Source organism: Cydia amplana, chromosome 13, assembly GCF_948474715.1.
Source record: "Cydia amplana chromosome 13, ilCydAmpl1.1, whole genome shotgun sequence".
Taxonomy (NCBI): Eukaryota; Metazoa; Arthropoda; class Insecta; order Lepidoptera; family Tortricidae; genus Cydia; species Cydia amplana.
Window position 1 is genome coordinate 9,344,446 of NC_086081.1, and position 21,932 is coordinate 9,366,377.

Genomic DNA, 21,932 nt, shown 5'->3' on the forward strand with positions numbered 1-21,932 from the left:
TTTTGTATACTGAAATTAAATGTTAACACATATTAAGTGAAAAAACTGATGAAAATTCAATCACAAAATAAAATCAAGTTATCAAAAGTAAACTTCCATGTATTAAAGAACAGCTTGAACAGCAATGCAAACCGGTAGCGTTCAGATACCACAATTTAGAAGGCCGTATGCACAAATGTGTCATAAAATCTGCAACACCAAATGCCACAAATTATATCACATATTGAATTATTTGTTTTGAACCCATTGGGGCTATTATATTGGTGGTTTGATATTTAAAGCTATCGTGCAGAAGCTACTATTCTTAGCAAAATGTTCTGGTTTCGGAACAAGTCTTAATTGTGCTGTGATGACACTTGACAATCTTAATCTTGACATGTCTATGTGAGCAAGACTATAGCATAACCTAAGAGAGACTATATTAAATTTTAAGAATTCTCCATCGTAACAAGAAGAAAATAAATATATTTTGTCACAAATCTTAATTAATATGAATCAAGCTGAGGTCGCTAAGTTAGTTTCTAAGTTAAGAATAAAAATACCACCACAACCACGCAAGCTTAAAAACCCGCACGGTCCTGAAGGTAGATTAAATAAATTACGTAAAACTGTGACTGGTCTAATAAAACATGAGCGTATCGAGCTAAATTTCAATAGAGCAGATGAAGCCAGACAGTATACAGAAAGGGTAAGGCACAAAGGAATTCCATATTCATTTGTTTTATTATTTACCTAATCTCCTCTCTTTATGTATGTTAGCGTAAAATTTTAAACACTCGTCAGTTAACAATCTCGCTAGTTAAATTACAAAACCGACGGTAGGATGATTACAAACTAAGCTAACCTATGTTAGATTGTAAACTGGTGCACAATTTTATGGTGTCATTTATATATTTTAATCTTTTAACTACTAACTAATTCTACTTTTATATTTTCCAGCTTATTTCTGATGCTATCAGATATGGCGATTGCCATAAACCCACTATGGAAATTGCTGACTACTGGCTTCTAGAGAAAGAACTGGTGCATAAACTTTTCAAAGTTCTGGTACCGAGATATGAAAATTTTGATAAGTCGTACACTAGGATGCACAAGGCGCCACGGGCAATGAATGTCAGGAATCAGGAAAAAGCAGTTTTGGAGTTACGAGGAAATCCATACCCTAGTTTGGTGAATAAACAGAGCAACAACAGACAACTGATACAAAATATTCTGCTTGATGCAGCTAAATATGATTACCGCCAGTCAAAATACTTAGAAATGGCAGAAAAAATGAGCAAAAGCGAAGAGCAGGTCACAAATACCAAAGTAGAGGCAACGCAAGAAAGTGGTGATAAAAATTAGAGTATTTTGTTGTAAATAGTGATTGTTCAGTAAACATTGTAGCATTTGAATATTATATAAGATGTGTTCCTCTTTATTGTCATTTTCTTTTCTTCCTTTGTAGGGCATGATTTGGAGTTGGTAGTTGATATAAAATACCTACAAAATCGAATGTTGATTAAACATAATATGAAGGTGATCCGAGTTCTTTACTACATTCTGATAGTTATACCCACCAAGGAATAACTTAATGCCCTTTATCAACACAACAGAGTGAAATTGAAGTATAAGTAAGAACAAGATGAAGGTTTCAAACATGTTTCAAACAGAAACAAAAATGTATATGATATGTATATAGCAATGTGAGTGGGTGCCATGAATCTAGTATTTTAATTGGATCAGGCATGAGGGGTGGGGGGAAATGACCGAACGGGATAGTCTTATGTATCTTTCAGTAGGAGTAGAGTAGCAGCGAAAGCGCTATTATTGTTTGTCACAGTCGCACATTTTTTTATTCCCCACCATAAATTATACTGGGTCAACCAAATCTTGTCAGTAAATAGGAACAAAAAAACTACTCATTATTTTGTTTTGGGTGCTAGTACTAGTGTTAGACAAAGATAGTATGATTCTTTCTGTCTATGTTTGAAATCAAACAGACCTTTGACACACTATAGTATGGATTGTGGTGGGCACCAAATAAATTCGACCAATCATAGTGTCGCATTGCCAATGTTTTATCGCAAGCGTATACCACATCTATTAGGATTTTAGGATCCTACCATCTATGGTAGGTGCACAGAAAACTGGTGGTCTGTGGGTAGGTGCCATTCATGATTCTAGTATAACTGGATCAGGCATGAGAGGTGGGGGGAAATGACCGAATGGGATAGTCTTATGTATATTTCAATAGGAGTAGCAGCGATAGTCTCACATTTTTATTAATCCCCACCGTAAATTTATAGTTGGTCAAACCAATTTGTCAGTCGTTAAGAACCAGGAAAACTATACTCATCCTTTTCTTTTCGGTGCTAGTACTAGTGTAAGACAAAGATAGCATGATTCTCTCTGTCTATGTTTGAAATGAGACAGTCCTTTGACAAACTATAGAAGGTATGGATTATGGTGGGCAACAAATAAATTCGACCAATCATAGTGTCGCATTGCGTATTATATTCTTTGGTTTTGTCCCTCATGGACGCACGCGTATAGCACATCTATAGGATCCTACCATCTATGGTGCCATTATAATTATAAAGCCGGCTTCCCACGGCCTGTTTTTTCACAGATCTGACGACGCCTCTACAGGCCGAAGATCGTGGGAACGGTCGCATCCGACGAGGCCTGTCGTCACCCGTCCGATCCGTCGGGAGTCGGTAACTTCAAAGGCGCGTCGCGGCGCGGCGCGACGGTGCCTGTAGGGGCGCGTCTGCGTCGGTTCATTTCACCTGGGACAGCGCACAGGCCTCGTCGGATGCGACCGTTCCCACGATCTGTCGGCCTGTAGAGGCGCGGTCAGATCTGTGAAAAAACGGGCCGTGGGAAGCCGGCTTAATCAACCGCACAGGCATCCACAGGCGTGGCGCGATCCGGTCTGGCCTGTAATAAACACGGGCCGTGGGAAGCCGGCTTAAATGAATTATAATTGTTTTTATCTGTCAAAATGTCAATCATTTCTTATCATTTAACTCGGCTTCTTATCAGCCGGTTTGATTAGTGAGAAAAATTATAGCATTATACAGCATCTTTCTGTATCTAACTTTCCTATGTAACACACAATAGGACATCTGGTAAAATGCATTCCGATTCAAAATCTTCGCCGTCAATAGTTGTTATTGGATCATGTAGTGTTGATTTTACAACGTAAGTTCTACCTTTCACGCCCATTGTTTAGACTTTAGATACTTTATATTTATTTATGTTGTGGAACTTTGGTTATGTAACATAACATAAACTTCCAGATATGCCCCAAGATTACCTATGCCCGGTGAAACTCTTCATGGATCTAAATTTTCAACTAGTTTCGGAGGCAAGGGTGCTAATCAATGTGTAGCTGCCGCAAAACTCGGAGGGAACACATACATGATTGGTAGGGTATGTTTCAACTCCTTATTTCATTTCTGTTGATCTAAAACCATTATTGTTAACTAAGTTTTTATTTATTTATAGACAGGTGATGACCAGTGGGGACTGAAGTATAAGGAGCATTTAAAAGCAGAAGGAGTAAATGTGTCTCATTTCTTTACTACTCCAAATGCGACAACTGGGATTGCACAAATATCTGTTGCTGAAAGTGGTGAAAACCAAATAGTTATTGTTGCCGGTGCTAATAACCTTCTGAGTAAATCTGATGTGCAATCATCAGCAGAACTAATAACACATGCAGATGTTTTAATTGGCCAACTAGAGACTCCATTGGAAACTACTTTGGAAGCATTTAAGTTAAATAAAGGAGTAAGTTAATGTCCATTTAGATTTGTTATAAAATTATATCTACTGATTACTATAGCTGATTTTTAATTTATTTATTATAAATTTTTAGGTGAAACTACTGAATGCAGCTCCTGCAAGGTCTGACATTCAGCAAATTCTACAATACTGTACTATACTTTGTGTAAATGAGTCTGAGGCTGCTTTAATAACCAATACAGAAGTTACTACATTGTAAGTCATTACAGATATGCATGTGATAACCGGTTGTTTAGTCTTTTTGGTACTAAAACTGATGTATGGAGTGAGCACTATGTATTTTTTTCTCTATGGTATTATAAATAAACAGTAAAACTGGATTGTTTACAGGAATACAAAACAGGTGCTGGCAAAATTACTGGACTCAGGATGTGAGACAGTAGTTATTACATTAGGTGAAAAAGGAGCTGTGTATGCTACGAAGGCTGATCCCCAACCGATTCATGTCTTCTGCAGATCAGTTAAACCAGTGGACACCACAGTAAGAAGTATTTCATTACTTGGTTACTTAGCTTAAAATACATCTACATATATTTGAACAGAAATGAACCCTTGATTTCATTAAAAATATTAATACTTAGTGCTTAAAATTATGTGCAATTATTTTTTGCAGGGTGCTGGAGATGCATTTGTTGGAGCTTTAGCAACTTTCCTAGTGGAACATAAGAATCTGCCCCTCCATCAGATCATTGGAGCAGCATGTGAAGTGGCTACCATATCAGTCACAAAGGAAGGCACTCAGACAAGCTACCCATCCAATATTGATGCTTTCACCAACAAATATGATTTTATAAAGTTGTGATATTTACTAATAGAATAAGAATTAAATAAAACTATTTGTTACAAACTTTAACCATCCAGGTTCTTTATATTTAATATGAACATACCTTCCAAGGCTATAACAGAAATTTTATCCATTATCTCTGAGACATGTTCTTTCAGTTATATTAAAATTCTACAACTAATAATCTATGAAAATCTTAAAGGTATCTTAGATATCTACTATAATTATTTTTATCATTACAAAAGCTAAGGAATCACTGAGAACCATATTCATATTGCTATGTGCAAATTGAAACATGATTCATAATTATTGATTTAATATTTAAACCTTCCTCAGTGTCTAACAATAATAATGTGTATGAATAAGCATAACAATTGCATTCCTAAGTCAATTTTCAGTAAGAGATCTAAAACTATACACAAAGTCAGCAAAGGCAATAAAATTACAGAAGAATAATTTACCTTTATAAAGGTAAATAAAATATGTTACATAAAGCTAGTGTGAGTGCTTGATATACTGTGGATATATAATGCAAACATACAACTAAAACACAAAAAATTCAATTATATGCATCCAAATTTGTCTTAGTAATTTATAGGCATAACTGGAAAATAATTTATCCTCTTAGTTCATTCAAATAGACTAAAAGAAATAAAGTTTCAACAAATAATTATTTAATGAAGTACATAGAGACTCTCCAAGTGGCTTTCATTCACAATTTGTAACAAAACTTGCAAGTCTTCTAAACTGGAAATAAACTTGGGTGCTCCTATGAACTCGGCAGCTTTACCATTAAGTTCAATGCTATATTTTAGGTTTTTAGGACAGGTTACACACCGGTAACACTTGCCATCAATAGTCTGTTTGAATATTACATGGGTTACAACTTCAGTCTTGGGTACAACAGAATCACTGGCAGATTTGGCCTCATCAGTAGCCGCAATCTCTGTGTCCATTGGAGTGACTTTACTCTCATTGCTTTCTTTATTTTCCGATTTTTCTTCAGTATCTTTCGTTGCATTATCAAATATCAGTTGTTCTTCTATACCTTTTTGTAAAGTCTCATCAATGATAGATGGGCTTAATTGAGAGATGACCTCCTTCTCACTAGATTCCTCTTGCTTCTGGTCAGTTGGTTGGTTCTTGTCTGTGTCAGGAATGGCATCTACCCCTACTTCTCCAATCAAATTGGCCATATCTGTGTTGTCCACATCCATGGGCAGTGTTTCCGGTTGACTTGTCTCCGTGCTGGTTTTACCAAGCAACATTGCTTCTACATCGCTAGACTCTAAATTAGGCTTAAATGTGTTACTTTGGTCAATCGGCTTAGAACTATTAGGTGTACTATCATTCAAGATATCCATAATAGAGGGAAAGTCATCCACCTTATTTTCAGTATCAGGTTTGTCAACTAAACTTGATGCTTTCTCATTATACATAAGGTCCTCTAACTCGGCTGCAATTCGGTCATACACTTTATCTTCTTTAGGTTCCTCGCTTTTTGGAAAGTAATCTATAACCCATTCATCATTTGGTAGTATGCTTTTATTAATATCAGGCAGTAGTTCTGCTAAATTTGTTTTACTTTTAACATCATTGTTGTTATTTACATTAGGGTTAATAAAAATAATGCCGTAACTTTTTAGGTTAGAGTTGACTTTCTGCTGATTGTAATTGGAATTCTTATCTTTTACAATGGGCCCTTTTTTTAACCTGTTGTTTTCTTTCAATATATTGCTAGCCTGACGAGGCGATGTAACAGGTAATGTTTGCTTTATATTCCTTGAGTTTTTAGCGTTGGCTGACTCGTCGATGGGACGCTGGTTATATGCCTTCCTATTAATATACACCATCCCATTTTCACTCTTCTTCAATTTTGCAGAAGAGTTTACGGTAAGTACACTGTCTTTTTTCGTTTTTGGTGTTGTACTACTTTCATATTGAATTTTAACCTTTGTGAATTTGCCTAAAATCTTGGCAAAGTCCATCCGAGTTACCACTACAGAACAATCACGACACTTTCCTTCTTTATAAAGACGTTCCACATTTTTTGACATTTTAGTCATTCTTCCTTTCCGCATATCCCGAACTCTCTGCGAAATCATTTTCCAGACAAATCTTGAAGATAAACAACATAAATATTAGATGTGTTTGGTAGGCAGAGGCATTGGACTCGGGACAGGTTTCCCGCGCACACTATATATCGCCGATAAGGCAACTGAGCCACGCACTGTATATGAGCACACAATACTTGTGTTTTAGTTATTCATTAATAATAAAATTAAATGCACGGAATGTGTCCAACATATAAAATTACGATATATTTCGTAAGATAGTCAACAGCGTAACAACAGATCCTACGCAAAAATGGCGTCTAAGTAGTGACGTGACGTTCATGTAGTTCGAATTATCGATATGTAGAAAATGTTGTGTGACGTTGTGTCCTAGTTGTGTCTTATAATTTCTAGCACTATTTATATTATAATTTTCGGATGCTTTTAACATTAAATGAAATAATATACTTTATCGTGGTTATCCACTGCAACGACACGTATATGATATAACCCACAATATTCCTTTAGCATCGACCTTATATTAAAAGCGACTGACTGACTGATTGAATTGTTACTTAAATCAAGTGGTGTGGACGCAAAACTGAAAATGAAGCACATTGGCTCGCCGATTCCACTATAAAAGTTCATGCGTGTAAACGATAAGATTGACGCCAATTTTTTTCTGTCCCCTTTTTTTTACGCTATTTTTTTCTATTCCCATCTGGACGATTAAGACCCGTCGTAATACATATTATAGGACATTCGAATGTTATTCGCGAACGAGTGTGGAGGGGGCTTCATGTTGGTGTACAGGTCTTACACTAGGTACAGAATAAGGTACCCTATAAGGGTCTTGGTACCCTATAAGGGTACTGGTAACTTATAAGGGTCTTGGTACCCTATAAGGGTATTGCGAATGTTAAATGTACCTACATACAATGTAGGTAAGTACATAAAATAGGTACAAAAAACTTAAAATTAGCGCTAACATACCTATTCTTATATGTGGCTATCTATTAATTCAAAAATAAAGTTCTTGTAATTTTTTTGTTTGGTCACTACACGATCAACCTAACACATTCCTCCACGCTTCACTGGTCATCGCACCTATCTTTTGACTCTGGCAGAACACAGTGGTGGTAACTATTGTAATTACTAATAAAAAAATTAAAGATCTACTGGTATAATGGCCATTAGGTGTTTCATGATAATCATGATTAGGAATTTCGTCTATAAGTTTACTGACCATTGCGCATTGGTAAATTAATTTGAGTTGTTTTGTGTAATAAACCCAATATTCATTAAATTTAACTGGTTTCGTATTAAAATACTACCTGAAACGATATGCTTAGGTACTTAGGTGTGAATAAATAGATGACAACCAAATTTTATGATCGCTTTAAAATATTAGTTGCCAGCTTATTATTTTAGACGCCAACTTATCACTTGAAGTTAAACTTATCCCTATACATTTTTGCCCTAGTAGCACGGTCGCATTTTTATCGTTTATCACCATGCCTGTCACGTTCTAACAAGCATGTAAGTGCGAAAGTGACGGGCATAGTGATAGTCGATAAAAACGGAACCGTGCTGAGCCCGCTGGGGTGGCTTGATTTTGTTGCCAGTTTATTTTAATAATATAATGCTTATATTTGAGGCTAATATAAATTTATTGGCGCTAAAATATTAATGCACAGCCAAATTATATTATTATATGCTCAATGAAAGTTCCTGTTTAATATTTTAGCTGCTCGGTTAATAATAAGCCGTAATATAATTATTTTTATAAGCTTAATAGAATACTAATGAAACAGATTTGCATTGAAAATTCTTGAAGAGTATAGCATGTTAAAATACTTAGTCTCTAAGTGCCAAAAATGTGTTGATATTTTTGCATTTCAAAATTTTTTTACATTTCAAATATTGTCAACAATAGCTGGTCAAGCCGATTTTGTCAGTAGAAAAAGGCGGCAAATTTGAAAAATGTAGGCGCGAAGGGATATCGTCCCATCGAAAATTTGAAAGTCGCGCCTTTTTTTACTGTCAAGATTTGGTTGACCAGCTATATGTGCTGATATTTGGTGAAACGGAAAACAACTTGCTCGGGCTCGACATCGGGCCCGTTCACAAGTGTGGATCGTCAAAAAACTGTTTAAGGCATAGTGTATACAGGGTGCTTCCTGTAACAGGAGCAATAAATTAAACTAAAGGCTGTACTCCTCAAACTGACCAACATTTGTTTAGCAACTTTTGAAAATTATTAATCCTTTAGACTTTCTCTTTTTCATACAAAATAAATATTGCCTTCAATGTACGCTGACATCAGTGTGCTTGACGTTGCTTGTCACGCTTTAAACATAACAAAATTTGCAATACATTGCGTCTTAGAATAAACTTAAAAGTGTAATAAAAATCAAAATATGAGTTATTTTTAAAAGTTGCTGAACAAATGTTGGTCAGTTTGAGGAGCACAGCCTACAGTTTAATTTATTGCTCCTGTTACAGGAAGCACCCTGTATAAGCTTATGATAACAAAACTGTGATATTGTGAACTAATTACCTACCTACCTAATTTTGCTACAATACTTTCCAGGGTCCATGGTCCATGTAGGTATGTCGTTGTATACATATATTGATATGCAAATATTCAGTAATTCAGTAATGTATTGCTTTCATAGGTACAATAAGGTCTTAAATTAGAATGGTGAACAATTTATGAATCCTGTAAGGGCACTGCAAATTTAGTATATTCATAACTTACTATATTATAACTAATAGTATTACTATGTATTACGTAACATAACCATACGTAACATAAAAATTCGGACGGAAGATCCCTATCTTTCTAATGTTACTCTATGGTTTACGATTTGTGCTAGTGCTGCCTCTGGCGGCAGAACATTACAGTATTACTCCCTGATTATCATGCGAATTTAAACCAAACCGGCGCCGACGATCGTTTGCTATCCTTCAATCAATCAATAATTCGTTGGCGTCATGGGCATGGCGTTCATTAGGTAGAAATGCGGATGTACCACAAACGCCAACGAACGGAGGCGAACATTGAAATTGAATATCCTTCGTTCATGTTCATTGGTTTGGTTTATAGTATAGGTACGTATAGTAGGATTTCTGGCGTTGGCTAAACCGTGACCAAAGTAGATGCATTTGTTGACAAGCATCATCCAAGGTTGGACATGATGACAGGAGCAGGACATGCATAGCAATAGGACTAATAGGAGACTTATAGTTTGTCAAAGGACTGTCTCATTTCAAAGATAGACAGAGAGAATCAGTGCCGGCCTGAGCCCTTGATCAGGGTAGAGCGAAATCGGGTTTTGGCGCCCTTCGTTGAAGTTTTCAAGCGTATTTTACACCCCCCCCCCCCCCACTCGCGTGTTTTAAAACTTTTTTTTTCATTTGCGCCCCCCTGCCATCCTGCGCCTAGAGCGGCCGCTCCACTCGCTCTACCCTAGATCCGGCCCTGGAGAGAATCGTACTATGTTTGTCTTACACTAGTACTAGCACCTAAAAGAAAAGGTTGAGTATTTTTTTTTGTACCTACTGACAAATTTGGTTTGGCCAACTATAATAATATTTAGGTCCCCTGCTTAATTGTGACAAGAAATCGTGTTGTTGTTGGTGCCGAGAACGATGACGATAAAATGTAAAAGCACCTAGCGCGCATCTACTTCATCTTATTACGCTTGCGATGCCGCCTTTTTTGTTTATATATTTTCATACGATATTAAACCGTGTTATTCAAAACTTAGGAACCTTAATGAAAACTTTATTGCGGAACGTTATGATATTTTTTTTTATATAGGTAAGTATTATTTAATGCCATGTATTCTAAATGTATTCTAAATTGGTATTAAAGGCCCCAGTACACAATGGGCCATCGCCGGCCACTCCAAGCGACGCATCCGTGTGGTGGAATGAGATAGCAATATCACTTGCTCCCTCTAACGCCTAAATGCGTCCTTTGGAGTGGCCGGCGATGGCCCATTGTGTACTGGGGCCTTTACATATTTTAATGTAGCAAATGGCCAAGTTTAAAAACCCAAAAAATACGTAGTCATCTTTATAGAGTCCATCTAAGCTAAAGGCCTGTCTAGACGAGGACAATTTTTCGTCAATCTAATTAAATTGTCCGATCAAATCGGATGGTGCGGACGCAAACGCCAATTTGGCCAATTTCGCCAATTTCAAAATTTATGGTGATATTTGAGCGCTCTAAATTAAAAATGCCCCCAAACGCGAATAGATAGCCCTAAGCGTCACAAATTGGCATTATTTTTTCCGCAACCCATTTAATCGGTAATATCGGTCATAAACGGACGGTCGAATTTGGCAAGCCAAATTGGCGTTTGCGTCCGCACTGCCTTATTTGATCGGTCAATTTAATCATATTGGCAAAAAATTGTTGACAGGCCTTAACTTTGCACCAGCTTGAATAGAACAAAGTAAGGGAATGTTATTATAAACGTCATATTTTCTTAGGAATTTGTCATTTATGATTACATGGCTACACTTTGTCATTGCAAATGGCATTCAGAGTTAAGCGCCCCATACACCTTACTTAACTCGGTAACTGATGACAAGGACGCAGCTATACGATCTCACTTCTATCACTATGTATAGTTGCGTCCCTGTCATAAATTACTGAATTAAGTAAAGGCCCCAGTACACAATGGGCCATCGCCGGCCACTCCAAGGGACGCAGCCATGCGGTAGAATGAGATAGCAATATCACTTGCTCCCTCTAACGCATAAATGCGTCCCTTGGATTGGCCGGCGATGGCCCATTGTGTACTGGGGCTAGCGTTTGCACGACGGATCCGAAATGTATGGGAATATCCGCGGTTCCGGATCCAGATCCGGATAATTCCATACATTTCGGATCCGGATTGCAAACCCTAACTGGGGCCTTAAGGTGTATGAAGCGTTTTAGCTTTATAGCTTGACCCTATTTCATTGTCCATAGTTATTATATGAATTTTTATTTCATATTTCTTGTACTTACCTACTACTGCTTTAATGCCATTTATATATTTACTGTTTTCGTAGCATATAAATGTTTAGGAAATACCTTATGGTGATTTGTCTTAATAATTTATTTTATTTTTAAACAGACATAGGACCAACTTAGGACCACCTGAAGGATAATACGTTTCAATACTTATCACATTTTATCGATCGTATTCTTCGAATATAAGTCGCATCACTAGTGTTCCACATGCCTCAGCGAAATACTGATATGATCAAAATGGCCGCCAAGTGACTGACGTTACAGTAAATTGTATTGATGATTGTATTGTATTTTGTATTGTCATACGCGATCAGCTATTACTCTAAAAAATGTGCTATTTTAGAAGTTTTATGACTGGTCATCACTAATTTGTTAACGTTTTTAATATTAAATATTATTACTATAATTAGTTGAAAGGTGGCTTGTTCAACATGGCTTGGCAAATGCCGGGTCAATGGAACACAGGCGTTCCACAAATGAACCAAATGACGCCAGATTTAAACATGGGATCCTACACACCTGAGCAATGGGCTGTTATGCAGCAACAGAATTGGCAGCAATGGACCCAGTGGCAGCAACAGTATTCGCAATGGCAAAGCCAGTATGGCGAAAAGGTATAAGATTGCTAATCCTATTAAGGGCTACTTGTGCTAGTTCTTATTTATATTTCCTGTATTTAGTTTGCCTTATTACTTAACTTAGCATGTAGGCTTCTATTGCATGGCGTTTTAGAGCTAATTTTTAATTGTATTGTTGGGTAAAGAAGATAAAAGCAAGTGTCTAAGATATGAATTTATCTCCTAAACCATATAGACTAATAAAAAATTCTGAAATCCTTGCTAACAGCAGAAATTTAATATTAAGGAATATCAACAGATTTAAAGAATCATGTCAATGTCATTGTTAAAGTTTTAACTTAGAACTGATTAATATAACATTGCAAAGAGTACCTCAGGTCTTGTTAGGTCTTTATAATAATTTTTTTGTCACTCATTTTGAGCCATGAATGTCAATATTTATGAAATGAAAACTTAGCCCTCAATGTTCACATTCTTACCGTGTTGCACATTGTTGTTGCTTTTACATCCTTTGCCACACTCTTCACAATATGATTTAGATAATACCTTTATTAATGTATTTCAGTATGCACAGCAAATGCAGTCTATGGCAATGGGGGGGATGGCGCCACCGCTCCCAACTTCAAATACTGCCCCTCCTCCAGCACCGCCTCCACCGGAGAAGCCTCCGCCACCTCCACCACATGAGAACAACCAGCCCCTATTTGGACAACCCAACCCAGTACCAGCCCCTGGATCACAGCCAATTCAACATACAGGGAGTTCTAATAATATTAGCATTCCTACAGGTAACACACAAAAAAATTGGCAGCATGGAAACGAAAACCGGCAAGAAGCTTCCTTACCGGCCAATGCAGAGGCCTTAAAGAAACTAGCAGAGGAAGAAAGGCTCTTCGATATTCAGTTTGAAAAGTGGGAAGAAGAAATCCAAAAATGGAAAAGGGAAAATGTGAACCATCCGGACAAACAGGCTTATCATGAGTATGAGCAAAAATTTGAAACTTGCAGGGCACAATTGTTAGAGCGTCGGCAGGTGATGAAACAGAAGAGGGCACGACTGCTGGGCCAGGCTGCTCCCGCTGCAGGCAGTGCTCCAACAGGTAATCCATCCCCAGCTCCCCCTCCTCAACAAACTATGACTGCCAGTCGTAACCCTAATTTGCAGTCCCAAAGCAACACTAGCTCATCAAATCTCGCCCAGCCAAGCAACCATTATAAACAACAGGAACAACATAATTACAGACCAAATAATAATCAAATGTCAACTCAAAACTTTAAAAACAATCCTCCCCAAAATTACCAAGGTAATGCTCAATATGCGCAATATAACAATAATATGCAACAAGGTTATAACAGGAGCAATAATCAAGGTGTGGACCCACAAGACAGATTTGAGTCCTATGACGCTCAGGATACATATGAGACCCAGGATATGGATGAGGGTAATTACTCCCCGGCCCCTGTTACGACCACAAACTTTTTACCTGGAGCTGGATCTGCTAAAGGCATTCCAGGGTTGGATTTAGTACCCGAAGACAGAGAGGGTCAACCGCAACAACCTGAGGTTATTGATATAACTGGTGACAAACCAAAAACCACCCACCCGCCAGACCTTACTAACATTTCTAAAGGCATAAACAACATACTTGGAGATGAGAAAATCATGAACATCCTTTCAATGGTTCGGGATCAAGTTGCACCTCCTACTCTCAATAAGCCAGGTCCTACTGCGCAAAGTGTACCATACAATAATATGAATAACTCCAATGTTCCACCTAATGTACCATTTAATAATAATATGAGTAACACTAATGCTCCTCAAAATGCTCCATATAACAATATGAGTAACGCAAATGCTCCTCCAAATGCCCCATATAACAATATGAGTAACGCAAATGCTCCTCCAAATGCCCCATATAATAACAATATGAGTGCTCCTCCAAATAATCAGTGGGACAGAAATCATGCTACACCTAACCAACAATTTAGTAATGCTCCCCCGAACATGTACTACAATCGTCAAGGTCCTGGCTATGGTGATCAATCTCAGCAAGATCAGCAGTATCCACCTCAAAGAAGGAATGACAGAGAAAATATGTCAATGGATCCATACAATGATAGGAATATGCAAGGTCAAAACATGCAACAAAGACCACCTATGAGACCTAACATGCCTAACATGCAAAACAATCCCCAACCACTTATGCAAGGGGGTCAAGGCTATCCGAATGATAATTTCAATAGGAGACCTCCGCCACCTCCGCGAGGAGCTCCTGACAATATGAGGCCTATGAGACCCAATATGAGTACTATGCCGCCACCAAGGCCCCTCATGGCAGGCGTGCCCGGTTATGATGAACAGGATTATTCAAGGGGGCCTCCTGATAACAGAGGGATGCTTGGCAATATGAATAACCAGGCAATGAATAACCAAACTGCGGCGCCTCCGCCACTTCCACAGCCGGTGCGCCCGAAGTGGACTGAAGAACCATTATTTACTCCGTCGATAATTGTTGAATATGAACACAAACCTCTAAGATTGAAAGGTAATTAAATTCTGTGACATTTTTCTATTCTTCAGTTTAGTTTTGTTTCATTGTCTTGGCAGAAGAAAGATAGGAAAATTAATGATAGAATGAAGGACGTTATTGCTGCTGCTTTTGGGATTTAAGCCATGTTGATTAATACCTACTTATCTGAAAAGGGACTTTCAAGTATTCATGAATATCAGTTACCACTTACGCCCGCCATCTTTGAAATGTTTATATGGGACTGCACCGACTACAGTAATAAAATAATATTTTCCCAGTGTGTAGAAGATTTTATACCATTACTATTATGGTCTTGGTCTTATGATGGGACCACTCAACCAACCGCAGCAGCGCCTGATCTCATTCTACAGTCCACTTTTGAGTGTGAAAGACGAGTGAAACCCATATTATAGATATCGTACTTGGCCTCCATTATGAAATAAGTTCAAAATAACTATTACTAAAGGCATTATTGAATTTAAGGGTCGGTTACACCAAGTGTTGTGCAACTGATACTAAATCTTATAAAGTTAGTATTAAAGAATATGCTAGGAAATACAGTACATTACGATACAAGTGCGAAAAGAAGGAAATTCGCAATGAGTGGCGATAAATTAAAACACGACCGAAGGGAGTGTTATAAATCGACACGAGTTGCGAAATACCTTTTCGCACGTGTATTGTACAACGTTTTATAGTACATACGGCTCTTTAAATATTCGATATACGATTATACGCACGTTTAATTTACTTCTCAATGAGGGATAAAAATAAGTAGTTAATGAAAATATTACTATACATTTCGGTATTGTAGAGTACTACGGCTTTTACAATTGCCTGTTATTTTTAATCTTGACTGAAGAGTAATACTTGCCACTAGAGCCACCTGTAGGGATACATTTTTGATAGTCTTACAACAGGAATGCTGGTGGGAAAAAAGTTCTATGGACGCCCTGCAAAAGTTACCTAGGATATTTATATGCCTTTCACATACTATTTTGTTCTCCATATATTTAACCTCCTGAGACTAAATGTACATTACAATGTACATACTCGTGTAATCTAATTTGAACCTTTCGTGAACCAAATAAAGTAGCATTTATTTTGTTTCATTGCTTTTTAAAACAAACTAAATTCGTTCTAATTTACTTATACAATAAGGTTCAAATTAAAAATTTGAAAACTTTATATGGTGGGTCTTACGAGGTTTAGTAACAACATAAGACTAACGAACCCTAGCTATTGTTCTTGGTGCTCTAACCAGTATGACTATGTAAATACCAAATGTCAAAAATAAGCAAACAAATAATTCAAATAAAAATGCACTACAGACACAGAAATGTAGTAAAGTTTTGAATTGAACAATTTCCTTAAGAGTAGCCCATGAAAACACGTATTTTATTTGTATCCTAATTATATTTTTTAATTTTAGCTCGTGAATTTATTGAGCCCGTCCATATGTTTGACTACAATCACAAATCAAAGGATGATAACATTAAGAAAAGAGATTTTGAAAAAGAGGCTGATGAATTATTCCAAAGGAAACCCAGAAGAATCGAGTCAGAAGATGTGTATAGAGAAAATCGTTTCGGTCCAGGTGATTACATGGAAAATCGTTTTGCCGCTGAAGATAACTCTAGGGATTATTCACCAAGGGATTTCGAACGACGATATCCTAGAGAAGAAATAAGACATGACCATAGGGAATTAAGAGATGACTACAGGGACATCAGAGGTCCTCCTAGGGACGAATATGATGATAGAATTGATAGACGAAGGCTAAATGAAAGATATGATGAAAGAAGACGCGATGATCGCGACAAATTTCCTAGACGCGAAGATTTTACTAGAGACAGAGGGCGGGAACGTGATCGAGATAGAGAAGATTCATACAGACAAAGAGATATACGTAGAGATGACAACCGCCATGACAGTAGAAATCGCAGTAGGAGTCGTGACCGTGACACCCGTAAAAGAGGCCGCAGCAGAGAAAGTAACATAAGCGAGACCTCGTCAAAGAAATCAAAAGAAGTGGAGAAGAAAAATGAATCTCCCAAGCATGTTGTTATGATTGACGATATTTTAGAACCCCCAGGTCGTGAAATGAGGCCAGAGAAAATAGTTATTATTTTACGAGGTATAAAGATAAAAATATTTTAGATTTTGTTCTATAAGTTCATCGTTTTTTTCTCTATCTATCATTGGAAATAATAAGAATAAGCTAGGTTTTTATTTCATTTTTAGGTCCCCCTGGCAGTGGCAAATCGTATTTAGCAAAATTAATAAGAGACCGCGAAGCGGAACACGGCGGAACGGCTCGAATCATGTCCATTGACGACTATTTCATGCAGGAAGGGGAAATAGAAGAAAAAGATCCTACTACTGGCAAAATTGTAAGTTACACTGTACTAATAAATATCAAGTGTTTTTTTTGACAAACATTTATCTTTGACATAATTTCATAGCATAATATTTTTTGTTTAGGTCATGGTAACAAAAAGGTTAGGATGTCTGTCAAAGCCAGCCAAATATTTTCAGAAAATTTCATTCAGGAGGTTAAGATTAAAAAAAAGTTCCTATGGCCTACTCTCCCGGTTCTGGCTTAGCCAATGTCAAATCAAAACCAAACCTCCTATTTTGATGGTATCCAATAATTAAATGGTTCTAAATATCTACTTCCAGGTCAAGAAACCATCTTTAAAATATGAATATGAAGCAAAATCAGAAGAAACTTATATGAACTCTCTGAAAAGAGCATTTAAAAGGTCATTGACTGACGGCTACTTCAACTTTTTGATATATGACGCAGTGAATGACACGCTGAGAAGCTACGCCGATATTTGGAACTATGCTAGACAACAAGGTTTCCAGGTCAGTAAAACGTATTAGTTATTAGAAGCCTTCTCTTTAGAAGCATGTGTCTAATATATTTGTAATTTTAGGTGTACATTTGTACAATGGAGTTGGATTCCCAGATATGTTTCAAGAGGAATATCCACGGTCGAACGTTGGGTGATATTCAAGTGATAACCACTCGGTTCTTTTCGACCCCGGACCACCACATTCAGCTGGACGCGACGACGCTGTTACAAAGCGGGGCCATTACCGAGGTGCAGATGGAAGACGTGGATGACGATATCATAATGCAGGACGCGCAGGAACCAGAGGTGAGGGCTCGGCTGAGCTCCGTTGGTATGCCGTATGGCTATAACATTTTTTGCAAGAAATATTGAATTTTTTTTGGCAATTCACAGCACTAATGAGGGCTATCGCGCGTTAGTACCCTGGTATGAGCGCCAATTTAATACTAGACTTAGGCCCACTTGCACCATCCCACTAACCCGTGGTTAAGCGGTTAAACCGTTGACCTAGTGTCAAATGGAAATGGTAACCGTTAGTGGATTAGTGGGCCTTAGGTCTATCGGGAAAAGCTTCGAATCCCGTACATTGACAGAACTTATTCAGCGGTGGCGTGAACTGGTGAAAAAAAAAACGGTAGCCCTCATTAAAATCATATATATACATATGTGTTTTACACACTCGCAATTCTCGAATGCCCCTCGTGATGACAATACATTTGACTGACAGAAGAATAATAACATGATTTCTAACTATGTATAGCAATCTCACAGTCAGGCGCAAAAAAAACTTGTATAAATTCAAAGTTCTGTACGGATTGTCGACTTCGGCAGATTGTCGACATATGATTCTTATATCTACACGGATGGAGAATATTTGGCCTCGTATCGTTCTAATTCGACTGAATTTGATCATTGGTTTTCATATCATTAAGTTGTGTGGAATAGGCTAGGGCTAATAACTTTTATTCCAGCTTTTATTAAGACTTTTGTAAAGGTATCCACTGCCCCGTCACAGGTTGAAAGCTCTTTTACTTCGAAGTGGGAGAAAATGGATGACGCGGCGCAACTAGGTAGGTTATTAGTCCGCCTATTATTATTTTTCTTAAGTTTATACTTTAAGGTATTTATTCTACAGGATGATTGGTGTTCTAGCTGTTTATTGTGAGTTTATTTATGTAATGGTTAATGGTTTAAATGTTGACCTATAATTGTATTGTTTTGGACATCTTTTATTGTTTCGCGATAATTGTATATGTATATATGTAATTGCCTATTTTATAAAACATGCCATACGACTACATAAATGGTTAATGGTTAAACTATATAAAATAACGAGTGTATTTTGGACTTATGTGCATGATGGCAACACTGAGACTTGGGGTTCTGGGCTATAACCGCGAAAATCGAAGTTCGCAAATTGCGGGCATTTTTGTCTGTTACTCTAATTACGCCTTCTTTGGAGTAAAAGAGAAAGATCCCCGCAATTAGCGAAAAACGGTTTTCGCGGTAGCCCCTCTGGATATGAGATCTATGAAAACTTCATCTTTATCGAGTGATAAAAATGAAGATTCTTTGATCTTGGTTACTGCACTTAACATTATAGATACACGTTTGTCAATCTTGTCTCGCACCTGTCAAAGTCAACCGCTTATGTTCTAAAATAGCAAACTCTTATACTCTTCGTCAACCAAAGTGACGACAAATTTCATCATTTTATTTCTTTCATTCTTGCTACGACTGTAACTTGCACAGTCGTAACTGTCGTAAGTGAAATTCTATGTTTCCCGTTCGTACGTCTGACGGCGAAATTGTTTAAGTTATATTGACGCGTTACGTCAAACATGTTGAATTAAAACACTTATATCGGTACTTAATGATGTTTTTTTGTTATCATAATTATACAAGTGTATTCTATTGACGTTTGAATTGAAATGCTTCCGTTATTAATTTATGAGGTGAAAACCTCCTTAAAACAGTTTCTAAGTATCAAGATGTATTGCGCTCGTATGGAATATTCGGGTACGTTGTTACAGCTCGGCTCGACGGCACCAGCAAGCCGCTCCGGCCCTCGCACGTTTCAATGGAGGACTACCTACAGCTAGACGACTGGAAACCAACCACAGCTAAGCCAGGGAAGAAAACGGTAAGTTTACCCTGTCAGCCAATCAGATTTCAGTACAATTATGTTATTATAGTAGGTACCTAACAATTTGATACTTATATCATCGCCTTATTTGTTATTTGTGTTCGTGGTATTACAATCGCGCACAATAACACTACGAAATAGGCTTATTAAAACGTTTTTAGACATTGAAAAGTCTTTTGAACGCCACATATATTAAATTACAATCCGCGCTTCTCCCGTCGTATTTGCTGTTGCAAAAGAAAACAAAAAATTCTTGCCTTTTATAATTGAAACAAGTTAATAACCGTGGTTTTGCGTTCGATATCGATTATTTTATGGATTGGACAACAGTCCTTAACGTCTACTTTTAATTCGTTTTGTCAGAGTTTTATCATTTGACAATTGCCTACCTACCAAAAGTTTACAAACACAGGTGAGTTTTTTTGTTATTTAGTTCAAGAAAACGTCGCGATTTTTTTATCATATTGTAATTAAAACAGGTACGCTGGGCAGACATAGAAGAGAGCAGTCAGCAAGAGAAGATGCGTGCCATCGGATTTGTGGTAGGGCAGACGGACTGGAATCGCATGACAGATCCTACTATGGGTTCTAGTGCGCTCACTCAAACTAAGTACATTGAGAGAGTTAGAAGGAATTAAGTCATAACTTATAGTTTAGTGTTACCATTTAATCTTGAATAAGGTGTAAAACCAGTTCACAGAACTTGTTTGAAGTTTTCAGTATAGACCTAGGCAGTCATTTCGGATAACAAATAAAAACATTATTTTATTATGAATGTCGCAGATTTGTGCGTAGCATACATAAGATACTGTTAATCACTTTTTTCTTTATCTTTTCTTATTTGTACTTTGCTATGCTTAAGTTTGTGCCTCCAGCGCAGCACAATTTATTAAATAAAATATATTCCTTCTTATTATGTTATGTCTGATAATTAGCTTGTGTTAGTTTTATTTCCTGGCATACAGGTTAACGTTATTTATGTGATATTTAATATTTTTCCTGATATGAATGTAAACCTAATTCTGATTATCTAGCTATAGTTCGTTTTATTTTAGCATTAGAAAGAACTTGAAAGAATGTAAGCGCTTTTGACATGTCTTTTAATTGAAATACACTTTTTAAAAATCAATAACTATTACTTATGAAAGCAGAAGACTATAAAAGATCGTATTAGATTCATAATTGTTACATATTTACCGTAACTTATTTTTAAAATGTGTTTTTCAATTAAAAGACACATCAAGATTGTTTACCTTATTTCTAATGCTAAAAAAACGAACTATAGTAGGACTTTTCCTACACCAGGCAACACTAGCTTTTGCTTGGTCGCAAGACACAAGTAAATTAGGTACCCATAGTAAATACCTACCATCTTTTATTAAGAAATTCTAGAGTATTTCATCAGAGTTTTTTTTTGACTATGTACCAACGATATATAGAACATAGAATCTTCATCAGACGGTCTAGCATAAGTTGCGTTCTCGCGCGCGAGTCCATAGTTGAAGTCGCGCTTGATGTATGGAGTCGCGCGCGAGAACGCAACTCATGCTAGCAGGTCAGAAGGACATAGTTTTTCAAGCGATAGAAGCTTACAGGAATTAATTTAATTTTAATTTGTCTCAAAGTATTTTAGCTTTTGTCACAATAAGCCGACCATACGTGACATTTTCCAGCTATCTTCGACTGATGTTGGTGATATCATTTTATTACGTGACGTTTTTCATCAAGTCTATTGATTCTAAGGCGGCCATCCACTGCATCACCCGCTAAACAGGAATGCAGATCGCGTCGGCTCATTGATTTAAAACCACAGAAAACTTTAAAACTTGGGAATTTGTGTAGCAATTGTGCACTGCAGTAGGAGGATTTCACCGGAAGGTGACCCTTTGGGGGCTCATTTGATCTTGTTTAGACATAATAAATAATATTTGTAAATTAGGTAGATAGTAGATAATATTTTTGTCGCATGTCCAGTTGCAAAAATGTTCATTATCATATTTGCTGCACTCGGACTCGCCAAAGTAGGTATAGGTATTAGGGTGGGTCACTTGTGTATGGAGAAAAAAAAAGTATAAGTTATCCTTCGGGCACAGTTACAAAAAGTTGCGTAATAATGCCAATAAACAGTGTTTCAAATTATTCTGTAATCGAAAT

General features: G+C 37.1%; 4 protein-coding genes across 5 annotated transcripts; 3 read left to right on the top strand and 1 right to left on the bottom strand.

Moving 5' to 3' along the window:
* The first annotated feature begins 423 nt into the window (after positions 1–423).
* Positions 424–1,418, top strand: LOC134653272 (large ribosomal subunit protein bL17m). The gene is made up of 2 exons (XM_063508597.1): positions 424–688; positions 940–1,418. The coding sequence occupies exons 1-2, from the start codon at positions 491–493 to the stop codon at positions 1,342–1,344; spliced, it is 603 nt and encodes a 200-aa protein (XP_063364667.1). The 5' UTR covers positions 424–490; the 3' UTR covers positions 1,345–1,418.
* A 1,649-nt stretch (positions 1,419–3,067) lies between these two features.
* LOC134653466 (ribokinase-like) lies at positions 3,068–4,645 on the top strand. Its single transcript, XM_063508828.1, has 6 exons — positions 3,068–3,186; positions 3,285–3,417; positions 3,493–3,777; positions 3,866–3,987; positions 4,123–4,273; positions 4,406–4,645. Exons 1-6 carry the CDS (start codon positions 3,119–3,121, stop codon positions 4,592–4,594), a joined length of 948 nt encoding a protein of 315 aa, XP_063364898.1. The 5' UTR covers positions 3,068–3,118; the 3' UTR covers positions 4,595–4,645.
* A 588-nt stretch (positions 4,646–5,233) lies between these two features.
* Positions 5,234–6,957, bottom strand: LOC134653465 (uncharacterized). The gene has a single exon (XM_063508827.1). The coding sequence runs from the start codon at positions 6,679–6,681 to the stop codon at positions 5,251–5,253; it is 1,431 nt and encodes a 476-aa protein (XP_063364897.1). The 5' UTR covers positions 6,682–6,957; the 3' UTR covers positions 5,234–5,250.
* A 5,008-nt stretch (positions 6,958–11,965) lies between these two features.
* LOC134653467 (YLP motif-containing protein 1) lies at positions 11,966–20,572 on the top strand. 2 transcript variants are annotated; one of them, XM_063508829.1, is made up of 9 exons: positions 11,966–12,276; positions 12,806–14,786; positions 16,204–16,908; positions 17,016–17,164; positions 17,454–17,642; positions 17,714–17,938; positions 18,648–18,702; positions 19,666–19,775; positions 20,258–20,572. In XM_063508829.1, exons 1-9 carry the CDS (start codon positions 12,094–12,096, stop codon positions 20,414–20,416), a joined length of 3,756 nt encoding a protein of 1,251 aa, XP_063364899.1. In that variant the 5' UTR covers positions 11,966–12,093; the 3' UTR covers positions 20,417–20,572. The 2 variants fall into 2 exon arrangements, with proteins under 2 accessions (XP_063364899.1, XP_063364901.1); XM_063508831.1 differs by lacking the exon at positions 18,648–18,702 and having other exon boundaries at positions 11,968–12,276; positions 20,258–20,399.
* Positions 20,573–21,932: the final 1,360 nt, after the last annotated feature.

What these genes read in the sequence shown, in the direction of transcription:
- LOC134653272 (XM_063508597.1), top strand. Translation starts at nt 491, where the DNA reads ATGAATCAAGCTGAGGTCGCTAAGTTAGTTTCTAAGTTAAGAATAAAA. An exon ending in CCAGACAGTATACAGAAAGG is followed by an intron (nt 689 to 939) that starts GTAAGGCACAAA and finishes TATATTTTCCAG; the next exon opens with CTTATTTCTGATGCTATCAG.
- LOC134653466 (XM_063508828.1), top strand. Translation starts at nt 3,119, where the DNA reads ATGCATTCCGATTCAAAATCTTCGCCGTCAATAGTTGTTATTGGATCA. An exon ending in TGTAGTGTTGATTTTACAAC is followed by an intron (nt 3,187 to 3,284) that starts GTAAGTTCTACC and finishes ATAAACTTCCAG; the next exon opens with ATATGCCCCAAGATTACCTA. An exon ending in TTAAACCAGTGGACACCACA is followed by an intron (nt 4,274 to 4,405) that starts GTAAGAAGTATT and finishes TATTTTTTGCAG; the next exon opens with GGTGCTGGAGATGCATTTGT.
- LOC134653465 (XM_063508827.1), bottom strand. Translation starts at nt 6,681, where the DNA reads ATGATTTCGCAGAGAGTTCGGGATATGCGGAAAGGAAGAATGACTAAA.
- LOC134653467 (XM_063508829.1), top strand. Translation starts at nt 12,094, where the DNA reads ATGGCTTGGCAAATGCCGGGTCAATGGAACACAGGCGTTCCACAAATG. An exon ending in CTAGACAACAAGGTTTCCAG is followed by an intron (nt 17,643 to 17,713) that starts GTCAGTAAAACG and finishes TTGTAATTTTAG; the next exon opens with GTGTACATTTGTACAATGGA. An exon ending in GGATGACGCGGCGCAACTAG is followed by an intron (nt 18,703 to 19,665) that starts GTAGGTTATTAG and finishes ACGTTGTTACAG; the next exon opens with CTCGGCTCGACGGCACCAGC.